We start from the raw sequence: 12,355 nt of genomic DNA, 5'->3' as shown, positions 1-12,355 counted from the left end.
ATTAATTTCTTTTTAACAACAACAATAATATAAATATTAAAAAAAAAACTTTTTATATTAGTATTAAAGTATTAAACATTTATTTATTTATTAAATAATTACTACTATTAATATTATTAGGCTGGCTATTGCCATTTATAGATTGCTAAATATAAGCCTAGAACCTTTGTGCATTACCATTTGTAGGGTTTGGATGTCTTTCTTTGGGTTGAAGCTATTACGAATATTGCGATTCTCTTGCCTTTTGTGAATAATTGGCTGTGACATCTAAAGTAAGGGTTAGTTAAGGAGCTCTTGGTCAATGTAACTGTATTCTTTGCACTCTAAAAATGGGGCCTTTTCCCCACACTTCAGCACCTGGTTTGGGCAAACACCGAACCTCTGCACTACTGCATCCCCTGAGTATAAAACAGTCTCAAATGACTTAATTTCATTCATATTCTCAGAGATAGAAGTCCGAGCCATGATTTATATGAGTCTAACATAAAGGTATCAGGTACTTAGTCAAATAGGTAGGGAAATAAGACAAATTAGCAGGAATGTAATACTCCATGAAGAGTTTTCGCATTTGCTTAGTAAGTAATGTGAGGAGTATATAACATGGAGTAGACCCATCTAAATTTGTATGCTTAAGTTTGAAAATAGACCATTGAGAGTATAACATTTTTGACAGAATGCAAGTGAGCTGGTTTTGTAGCTCCAAAATGTTCAGTTGGCTTTTTTTTTTTTAGAAATAAAATACAAATAGGCACTTCATATCAATCAATTTACACTTCACGTCTCTCGTCTCACAGTTATCGAAATTAAATCCGCTCCAAAGTTCTGCGGTTTAGAAAGGCATTTCACAATTTAGGAGTCTTAGTTTTGCAGCATGCGTCTAAAACCTATAGAATCTAAAGGCCACGGGGATGGGGTGTCACTCGATTAGGGCCAAGAGGGGGGCTGGGAGAGTCATAACTCAACGCCTGTTGGCATGGGAACTGAGACAGAGCCTCATGCTACTACAGCCGCAGCCACAGGGACACTTCCTGGGCCTCTGCTTATCAGTAACCCATCTCTGGGATCATCTCCCACCAGTCAGCTCTACAGCTTTGAGTGTGTGCGTGTCGTACCTGATCCTGAGAAGCTGTCTAGAGAGCCGTCTGCTACAGAGGTGGCGATTTCACTGCTGCTCATTGGCTCTGTTTTAACTGCAAACAGAAGGAAAGCAGAGCATTTGTGACACAGCACTAGGAAAGCGTGTTGTCAGTCACACTACAGGCAAATGTCTCTCTGCTTGTAAAATCAACTTGCTTAATCTCAAAGTAATGTGCAAATTTAAAGCATAGCAGAAAAACAAACTTCTGTAAAGTCAAAGTGCTCATCCAGATGGTTTCATTGGCTCACAATGTGGAAAGGATCATTAGGAGGTTGGGTTTTGTAATGAACTGGGGTTTCTATTGAGATAATAGAGCTTTCAGGTTTCGACAGCTCTGTCCTGGCTAACTCACAGGAGAGGCCAACAATTAAAGCTAATCTCTTCTACAAATAAAACAAGGACAATTCCCTTCCAATACACACAGCTCTGATGTTGATTTAAGGACAATAGCCATAATAAACACACTTATTTAAATGAATAAACCTCCCCAATCTACTTCTGACAGAATGACAAGTAGAATGATAAAGTTTGGGGTCAATACGTTTTTAAGAAATTAATACAAAATATTTTTTTATTTCAAACAAAAGCTGTTCTTTTGAAGTTTCTATTAACATAAGAAGCTTGAATAAATGTATTAAAGTTCCCACAAAGTTATTAAGCAGTCTTAAAAACAACCCAAGTTGGGTTGAAAATGAATTTAACTCAACTATTGTTTAAAAATTACTGCATTGCTTGCTTAAAATGAACCCAATGTATGTTGGAAATTAACATTTATTAATATGTTTAATAAATGAACGTTTATGAATAATGAATAATAATTAAACAAACATTTATTAATAAATGTTCACCTTTTGATTAGTATTGTTGCCTCTAGTAATAATGTGTCTGATTTTTAATTTCCAACCTATTTTGGGTTAATTTTAAGCCAGCCATATAGTAATTTTTAAACAATAGTTGGGTTAAATAAAACTGCACAGCACGATGGGCAAACATTTAACCCAACTGCTGGGTTTGTCCATTTTCAGCCCAACTTGGGTTGTTTTTAACCCAGCATTTTTTAAAGTGTAATAATAATAACTTGAGCAGCAAATTAGCATATTATGACGTCTAAAGGATCATTTGACACTGAAGACTTGACAAATGGCTGCTGAAAATTTAAAAATAGAAAACAGTGATTTTAAATGAATAATATTCCACACTATTACTGTTTCTACTGTATTTTTCTTCCAAAAAAACAGCCTTGATGAGCATAAGAGACTTACAAACCCCAACATTTTACCAACTCCCAACTTTTGAATGACAGTATATGTTTTTTTTTTTTTTTTTTGTCTTATTTAATGTATTACTTTCTCTACATTGAAAATCGACCTTTTATTTAATGCCAACTGATCTATTCTAAAGGTTAGTCACTTGATTTCTTACCGGAAGGGTTTTATGTAGCATCAAGGGAAAACAGGCAAAAAAGGTGGAATTTAATGGCAGGAATAAACTGTGGAATGCATGGACGTGCAGCATAATTGATATGTCAAGGCAATGCATGGTGTATAAAATGTGTTTGACCCAACCGCTCGAACTACAATGAGGGCAACCGGGAGACGATTTCACAGCGTTTAGACAGGCCCGGATCTTTGAAATGAATCCATCTCTGTCTCAGGAGGGGGTGGGGTGGAGGTTTACATTTATGAAAACAAAATTCACTATGTGGGTACAGAGTCATGCCCACTGAAATCCCTCATGGCTGAGGTAGCCATCAGCTTGTCATGTCGAACATGTTGCAGCTATGCTCTCCCTCAAAAGAACACATGTCGATGGGGAGCGGTTTGAATACGTACCAACGCTCCCCCCACCCCTCCTTCTCAAAGGGATACGGGAAAATAGTGGCATGGCACATGCAGAAACTAGTGCAGTCAAGTCTTATCACATACCACACATAACCATAAAACCGTCCTGCAGAACATCAAATAAAAAGCTAAACGCACATTACGCGTGCCCACAGCTTTACCATTCATTGACGGTCTGGAGTCAAAGCCAAAAGTCTCAAACCATGCTTTCAACAGATTCACCATAACACAACACAGAACGCCAAACAAGAGTCCAAATGAAAGGCGCAATAGTTGAAGAGATGTGAGCACGTCGAATTGGCTTTTCACATTCGTGAATGTAATCAGAAGGAATTGTTAGGATTTCCTCGGGGTGAAATGATTATAAAGCGTGTGTAATTTCACATATGACGCCAAGTATTGTCCTTTCATTGTTTCGCCAGAACTGCACAAACCTGCAGCGGACTGTGAACTAGAACTTAACAACCAGTCAGCTGTGGTAAGCATAGTGATGTTATCACCTATAGGGAGAAAGAATGGGACAGGACACATGACAATCTGCACTGTCACAGGTTGGGGCTTATCACTACAGAAATGGAGAAAAACCACAGTCAAGATTACATTATGTAAACTACTTCAGAGCTGAATAAAATTCTTATGGGCTGTAACATGATCTGTGAAAACACAGAAAGATCTACAGTTTATATAGTGCACGCATAGTCATTTTTGAAATGTATTCATGTAGTAATAAAGTTCACTGTTGCATTTATTTAAAAATATCACAGCAATGAAATCAGGGAAACAGATTCACATATATTCAAATTTAATTTAATTAAAAAAAATGTATATGTTTGACCAGATTACAAATATGAAAGCATTTAAATATCAAGACATGGCAAGCATACTGCATATTCATCAGAGCAAAAATCTGCAGATGTTTAACACAGATTTGACTTTTCACAAGAGCATAAATGCTATACAAAGGGAATGTGCAGGTTAAAAACAGTGTGCTGTAGCACAGTAATGAAGGTATACGGCCCACGGGAGGCTGAGGAGACCTACCTTCAGTGCCATTTGGTGTCATGGAATTGTTATTTATATGTGAGTTGTCGATGTTGGGACCGTTTGGGGACTCACTGCTTCCACTTACTCGGCTGTGTGGACTAGCTAGATCCTGCATTTCCATAGACCTGAGAGGAAGAGACACACAGACGGTCACATGATATTGAATGACACAAGCAAACACACACACACACACACACACACACACACACACACACACACACACACACACACACTCAAACTAATCATCAGGAGATCTGAAATATAAGTGCTCTTTTAAAATTGTATTGCATTTACTAAAAGACAATTACATAAAACACACTTTTAAAATGAAAACTTTTTAAAATAATTATTATATAATACATACGATTATAGGTAGCGCTTTATTTTACAGTCCTATTTCGCATGAACATACTGTGTACTTGTTGTAGTAATAACACTAACTGGGTAATAACTGTGTAATAACTAGGTACTAAACTAAACCTAACCTTAACCCATGTATTTACTTTACACAACTCAGTACTTTTGTGGGTAAGTACATTGAAAATGTACGTACTGTAAAATAAAGTGCAACCCAAATATATCTATATTTAAAACCATAATAATGGCAATTATTTTGATGTAGCTAAAATAGTTTTAACTACATGTAAAACAAAACATATACATTAACTTTATGAACAACATATAATTACAGATAACAGCAAAAATAGGCCAATAATAACAACAACAATAATAATCATTATTATTATTTAAAAGAAACTACATTAAACAAGAACATTCCAGCAGCTCTCCAGAGAAATACACTTAACAAGGACATTCCCCTGAGGCACATCAAATGACATTTGACACACATTTAACAATTAATGAGACATCTGATGATTGATTGACTTTCTCATTTTAAGCATTAAAAATTAACCACCACTGGCCCCGTAACGCACGCTGCAATTTTCATACGTTCATTTTCCCCAGCGATCTCTGATCTGAAACAGCAATAGCCGGAGCCGCGTGAGAGAGAGATGTGTGATTGCGAGGCCTCAAACCTCGACTGAAGAGTTCACTAAAGCATGCTGTTTGCTCTGGCGAGCGTCTTAATTGTTTCTTTGTTTATGTACCGAGGGCCACGCCACTGAAAACATTATTCTACTGGCTCCATCGCACACTCGCGGGATTTTATTATGCATAGCAAATGCAAGGTCAGGCCAGTGTGCGTCTGCGGTCGGATGTATGTTACGGGTGTTTGTGTGCGATGCGAGCGCGGCCGCAAAACTAAAACACACATCAGTCTTCAGAAAAGCATTATTGCACTAATTGCGGCAAAAACACAATGCCTCGCGTGCCGCTCTGCCAGAATCAATTAGGAATGGTCGTTTCCCTGCTATCAACAAACATTTGGATTTTTATGAATAACAAAGAGGAGGAAATAAGAAACGTTTTATCAGCGTAGATTATCATACCTCTTTTTAGCCGTCCTTCTTGATCGGCTATAAAATATCCGTTACAGATGGTCGCAGTTAAAACGAGGGAAAAATAATCCATGCCATGGAGATGTTAAAACTCGACTTGCTTTTAAAATAACGTCAGTTTCTGACACAAACCTTATTTGTCAAATGTTTTCCTTTTCTGACACTTCTAACTCCCTCTGTCCTGTTTCTTTCACACTTCCAGCACTTTACAAAAACTTCCAGACACTTTCTCCTGAAGTTCTGAGCGTTTCAACACTGCAAAACCGTTGCACTTTGCTAAACAAGTGGTTGCTTTTCAGTGATGCTGCTGGCAGCAAATCAACTCCCTTTTACCTGAAACTGGACGGACCTCAACCATCTGTCAAATAGTGTTTTTTTCCCTCCCTCTTTCTTTCTCTCTCTCTCTGTCTTTCTTTCTTTCTTTCTCTCCCTTTTTTCCACCTGCCAGGACCCTAAAAACAATATGACTCCTTGTTATTTCAGCTCAGTGTCTCTGTGAAGAGCCATCCGTGACACAATAGACGTTGTCTGAGAAAACATTTTTGTTATTCTCGCGCAGAATGGGAAGAGAGAAGTCGATGGAACAGAGAGGCACATTGTCTGTAGGCTCAACCCCTCCACCGTTGCTTCCTCCTTCCAGGTCTTCCCTCCTCCCGGCCGAATGACGGAAAGGTGATTCATCATTGGTCTACGACAGCTGCAAACTGGATTAGTCCTCCCCCAATCAACATGCAAAGCGGCTTAGCCAAGGTAAGCAGGAAAGGGAGGGGTGGGTGTTTGGGGGGGGGGGGGTAGTTTTGGGTGAGCGAGCCGGGGGCGCCTGCTCGAGGTCGCTGCCGCTGTTGCCTCTGGAAGTGTGTGTGTGTGTGGGGGGGGGCAAGGCTGAGAGAGATGGGACTTTGTTGAACAGAAGCTAGTCAAGCATGACACCCCTAGCATCTTTCATCTGCAATTGACACTATCTGAAATTTATCTACACTCCCTCTCCAGGCACACTGACAGTTCCTAATGACGGTTAGTGGGATGATTGGGACTTCGCCTAAGGGTTTAGGGAACACCACTATAGATACCACTGAGTGCATCCTGAACAATAAATCAGAGGGAAACATATTGAGTGCACTGACAATTGTGAAGACTTCAAATGACGCCGAGTTTTGATTGACATACAAAACTATCAAATATTATCTTTATATTGTAATCATTGAGATCACTGAGAAGTTGTAATTGCTGCTTAACACGTTTATTGAGACTGCTTAACTGAATACATGACATTAGCTATTAACATTACATGTATTATATTATAGCTGAATATTACTGCCATATGGGCATTACTTTGAGCACTGAAAAAAAAAAAAAGCATTATTGTGAAAAGCACTATATAAATAAACTTAAATATCTTGTACAATAAGTCGGAGTGGGATGTATGGGGCTCTATATGTTTCATATGATACTTCAAATGCCTCTTTTTTAATTGACAATTACGTTCTGCCATCCACTTCTGCACTGATACCTGCGGCACTATTACCCAGTATCAGACCGGAGCCGAATTGTTGGATCTAAGCGACATTTATTCGGCCTTTCCACCAAAAATGTCTGAAAAATCCCTGCATGAATTTTTAATGCCGGGCTGTTTTCATGATGTAGTAACCCGAGCTGTTTGGTCTTGGTGTTTTTCGCCCCCCTCTTCCCACAATGGCCGAGTCGTGATGAATAATGGTCAATTTTTTCAAAATTCTCCTTTGGTCTTCCTTCCCTTGACCCCGTCTAGTCACATTAACACACTTTCGTACCCTAAAGTCCTTCCTTACATCATCCAAAGCTTGGGAACATTACTTTGGATTTCAGCACAAGTTGTCTCATTGCAAGTAAAGAAGGAGGGACTCTGTACGGAGAAATAAAGAGCTTTGCCGCGGCCTGCATTCAGCTTACGAAGCATTACGCATGCCGGTCTCACGGCAGAGCCCCTCATCCAGCAGGTGATTTTCACCAGGTGAACAGGGAGGGGCTGGTGGGCTTTTAAAAGCAAAAACAAGCCCTTGTTCTGTACTGCTAAATATTTATTGTTTAAACAAAAAAGAAGTGCATTCAGCATCTTTGATGTGTGCTTGAATTCAACCTGAACTGAGCTGTCTTTGAAGCTCTCAGGAACAAAGAGCTGCGTTGGAAGCGTCATCAAAAAAGCCAAACACGCTTCACTCACGACTGTTTGCACGGCTTTTTGTCTCGCTTTGCTTATTTCAAGCGCTGCGTTTCCATCGGCAAACACCGCCGGGCTTTTAACATTGATCATTATAGAGCACGCGGGCTGTCTGAGCAGCTCCGGCATGGATGAGATTCACCTGAATACTTCAGTTCTGATGTAATAACAAGTTGGATTGAAATATTTGCTGGCATTTATTGTTTTTTTTTATCAATTATATGAGGTGTAAAATTTAGGGAATGAGTCAATTATATTTTTCAAATTCAAAAATTCATAATGAAACCGTTTATTCGCTTTTGGAAGTGTGTGTGCTTGCTGCTTGCTTTCCAGCCACGCTTTGCAAGATTGTAATTTTATAGGGCAAGACATGCATGTTCATTTTTGAATTTCATAGACTATGCAAAACATGTGTTGTAAGTTTCTAGTTTTGAAAAACAGCGCTTTAATCAAAATAACTTTAAAACAACTAATCCCAACTTAAGCTGGTCAGCTGAATCCACATGGTGGCCCAGGAAAAATAAATCCACATGCAAAGAATGTCGATGTAGACAACAATTGAACACAGATGTGACTAGAATTAGACACAGTTTACAAAATGCTACACTTCACTGGACTCTGTGAGCATAGAGCAAAGAAATGTGCACCACCAACAAAACACTGATTACTTTATATATTAAAATAAAGGAGAGAATGAGAAATGTAACATCGTGCCTGTAATATCGGGCTTAATTTTGTTGCAGGTACTTGCTTTAAAGTTTTTTTTTCCCCCCTTTGTAACTGAATTATGGATTTAAAATTGTGAATGTAGTAAAATACTAATAATGTGTTATGAAAACCATCCAATCAAGATAATCAATACATGAGGCAGATAAAAATATAGATCAATTATCAAATGAAAGGACACACTTATGCACTTGGACACATACTCATAAAAATCTGTTACGTTTTTAGATTTTAATTTAAACGGATTTTGTGTAATTATTAAAATATAAATTCCGAACACGTGCTGCGGTTTGTTGATGTGCAATTTGTCCGTTCTATTTTGTTCAATCTGACATGAAGCTCAAGCGATGGACAGCGCAGCTACATTAAATCTGTTAATTCCGAGCTCTTCAACCCTTAAATTATTTCCAGAAGTCCGTCCGCTTTGAGAATCCATCAGAGAAGATTTAAGGTACACATCTGATCAAATTCTCCCCACCGCAGCGTCACAGAAAAAAAAGGCAATCACGCTGCGAACACGTAAATTGTTACTGAAAAAGCATTAAATTTTAATGCATCCTTTATTTATTTATTTATGTTTCTCCGTCTTTTAATTTTGCATTGTAAAAACACTGCTTTACAAATTAATTTAATCTTAAAAAAAAGAATAAATAAATAAATAGTTGGACTTTTTAATATCACAGTATTTATTTATTTCCCCCCCATTTTCTTTTATTCACAAAACTAAAACCTGCATCTACACAAACATCCTAAAGGCAAAAAAAAAAAAAAAAAAAAAAAAAGACACTCAGGTTTAGCTCATCCTCTGCTCTCCTGCTCAAGTAAACAAACTCCTTGATTACACATAAACAAACACAAAGGAATTGTGAATGTAGAAGAGCCGTGATCAATTGAGCTTCTCAGCCCTTATTTCCTGCTCCCTGAGCGACGTTTTCCTGAGACCAACAGTGGCATGTTAACAAAATAACATTCTACTGTATTTAGTAAACAGCTAATCGCCACAAACCGTTTCCGCTGTCTCTATCTCATAAACACTGGAGCGCAGCAGTTTCAATTAACCCTGTGTCTTTCACCGCGCACCGTTTCCAGCTCGGCCGCACACATACGGAACGCATTGGGCCTTCGGCAAACAACGGCACGTCGTGGGGCTGAACGCACGAGGGCTTATCGGAGAGAGCTTAATGCAGTCGAACTTATGCCTTATTAAAACAAATACAGTGTGTAAACAGTTCAAATCAAGCAGCCCATTATGAGGTAATTAGATAAGCAGGGATATTGTGCAAAGGAACACAGAGAGGGCGGCTGGAGGCAACACCGTACTCACACACTCTGAAAAAAACAATATGAGTTGGGGAAACAGCTGCCGTGAAATGACTTTTCAATTATTATGAGACAAAAGCATATTTAAACTGCATTTTATTCACTGGACAAAAAGGCAAATCAACGATAAAAGTGAGAAAGAGATTATGTGTTTTGAGTCCCGCATTATTACGCATTTAAACGGAATGCTAAATTCTCAAATAAACTGCATCCTTGGATAGAAAACAACCCTTTTTAAAAAATGTACGGGTGTCTTGGTTGTGGTGGCCGTCTGCTGATGTCTTACAAGACAGCAATCTGCCTGTCTGTCTACCCTAAAACATTCCTGCCTGCAGCAGATGGCATTGGATGTCAACTGCTAAAACTGAACTGGTTTTGTTTATTCTGCCAGCTGAATAGAATTTTGGGTTTTACTTGCTGGATGGAAAATGGAAACTTTTTATCTTAGACCCAAAATGGGGTCATTATTTACAATGCTATCTCTTATTTCAGTGCCTCGTACACCTGTTTTAAACTACCAAAAAAGGTAGTGCTCACCTGAGGGCTACGGAGACGCAAAAAGGTGAATTTGAAAAAGGGTGAAGGTGTGAATCAGGTGCGTGAGAGAGAGAGAGATAGATAGAGTCACTGGGGATTTAAATTTGAGCGGCAAACGGTGACAGCGACATGATGCAGTCTTAAAGATTTTAAACTAAAACGTTGTTGCTGAATTTTATAGGGAATTGTGTGTATATAATTATCAGAAACATTTAAAGAAAATAGAAATTTGTAGGAACTCAAAATACTAGCTTTTTAAAAAATACTAAATACTTTGTATGTATAAATAGAAATAATCTTTTTATGAACTTTTATAAATATGCTTTGGAAATAATCTGTCAAAATATACTACAGCAATTTTCATTTTTGGACATTTTGCAAATGGTGTTACTGACAGGAGTGACAGAAACTAATATTTTTTCTTTTTATATTTTACAGTCTTTTATGACATTTAATAAAGATAACAATATTGAAGTTTTAACAGTACATTAGGCGAAGATTTAAAAAAAAAAAAATAGGTAAGAGATAAATTTCTAATAATTTGCTAGAATAATTTGTCAGAATGACTTTAATTTTGTCATTCAAAAAACTCTTTGACGTTTATAAAAATATAATAAGGTGTTTTCAAAAATGTTTCATTTTAATCTAAACCTCGATTATGCAAAGTTAAGACACACAGCCGCGTTTTACCATGTATAAAACTGACATTAAACGTCTAACACGGGACACCTAAAATAACAAAACATAGAAGAAAAGACTGTTAAAAGATAATCAAAATAGTACTCACTACAATTATGGTAGAATCCTTGCACTTTTTCTTTTATTCCTCCTTTTTTAGCAATCTTCCGTTGAGTGTCTGTCCGTTCCAGAGCAAATAAAGAACTTTTTAAAAAAGAAACTTCTCTCTGAGTTGACTTTAAACGCGCAGATTAGCGATAAAAGACAACTTTTTTCTTTTTCATTTTAAGGGTGAAAAGTCATGGAGCCCCGTGCTAGATCTCAAGAGACAGACTCCGAGCAAGAACGAGAGTTGTCCGATTACTGCTGCAGGCAGTGACTAGCTAGTGTCTGAGGAAGAGAAAAAAAAAGAGTGAAAGAGAGAGAGAGAGAGAGAAATGGGTGAGAGAGAGAGAGAGAGAGGGAGAGAGGGAGGGAGCATGCAGTTTGAAAGCGCAGAAAGTTGCTCGCTGCTCTCTCTCACAGGAAGACTTTAGTTTGGAGGAGGCACTGGGGAGTTTTCTTCACACCAGTCCTCCATATGTCATTCACTCACAGCTTTAAGCAATATAGCCTTCCTCTAGATTGTATCAGTGATCCTAAGACAATGAAACAGCAGATCCTGCATGCATCTCTGCTAGTCTGCTGGATCCTGTGGCTATGCACACACACACACAGCCCAGGGGCACAGCTTTTTTCTTTTTCTCTCCCGTTTATTTTTATTTTCTTCTTTCCGCAAACCGGTTCTTTTTTGTGGCTGAATCTTTGTGGTTTGTCCCTGACAAAAGGATCCTAGTAGGTATGCATTAAGTAAATATAGTTTGTAAATGATGGAGCTGATTTTATTGGAGCAAACTGGCTCGTCCGATCAGCGTTATAGTGGAAGCCTTCCATCAACAAGTAGACCTCTCACTGCTGTTTGCAAGGTAATGACTGCCGTCTGTCTGCTCCAGCTTATTACTTCATTTGTTTTCAAAGTTTACCTTCACTACTCCCTCACAATGGAATACTACCAAATGCAATCTATTACATAAAGAAATGCATTGTTATATACATATAAAATACACATGCATACACACTACAAATGTAAAGTGGATCTCAATAAAAAATATGTATGAAAAAAAGAAAAAAAAAGAAAGTAAAAATTCTAATTTGTGACGCTGGACCACAAAGCCAGTTATAAGGGTCATTTTTTTTAAATTGAGATTTATACATCATCTGAAAGTTGAAGAAATAAGCTTTCCATTGATGTATGGTTTGTTAGGATAGGACAATATTTGGCTGAAAATCTGAAAATCTAAATATTGAGAAAATCGCCTTTAAAGTTGCCCAAATGAAGTCCTTAGCAATGCATATCCACTAACAAAAATAAGTT

At 37.9% G+C, this 12,355-nt stretch overlaps 1 protein-coding gene across 11 annotated transcripts in view; it reads right to left on the bottom strand.

The window, feature by feature from the left end:
* Positions 1-12,355, bottom strand: part of eya1 (EYA transcriptional coactivator and phosphatase 1) — a 137,201-nt gene that overhangs the window by 39,120 nt on the left and 85,726 nt on the right. For 4 of the 11 annotated variants that reach the window (XM_048174188.1, XM_048174192.1, XM_048174189.1 and 1 more), the window contains 3 exons: positions 4,021-4,148; positions 3,414-3,479; positions 1,113-1,190 (listed from right to left, as the gene is read on the bottom strand). In XM_048174188.1, the coding sequence (XP_048030145.1) occupies positions 1,113-1,190; positions 3,414-3,479; positions 4,021-4,144 (268 nt within the window). In that variant the 5' untranslated portion in view covers positions 4,145-4,148. Of the gene's footprint in view, positions 1-1,112; positions 1,191-3,413; positions 3,480-4,020; positions 4,149-5,474; positions 6,168-11,050; positions 11,447-12,355 lie in introns of those variants that run through there. The other 7 variants (XM_048174195.1, XM_048174193.1, XM_048174196.1 and 4 more) reach the window with 5 other exon arrangements.

Source organism: Megalobrama amblycephala, linkage group LG22 (assembly GCF_018812025.1).
Source record: "Megalobrama amblycephala isolate DHTTF-2021 linkage group LG22, ASM1881202v1, whole genome shotgun sequence".
In the NCBI taxonomy this organism is placed as follows: Eukaryota; Metazoa; Chordata; class Actinopteri; order Cypriniformes; family Xenocyprididae; genus Megalobrama; species Megalobrama amblycephala.
Note: the sequence above shows the minus strand (reverse complement) of the source record. Positions and strands in the feature narration are given on the sequence as shown.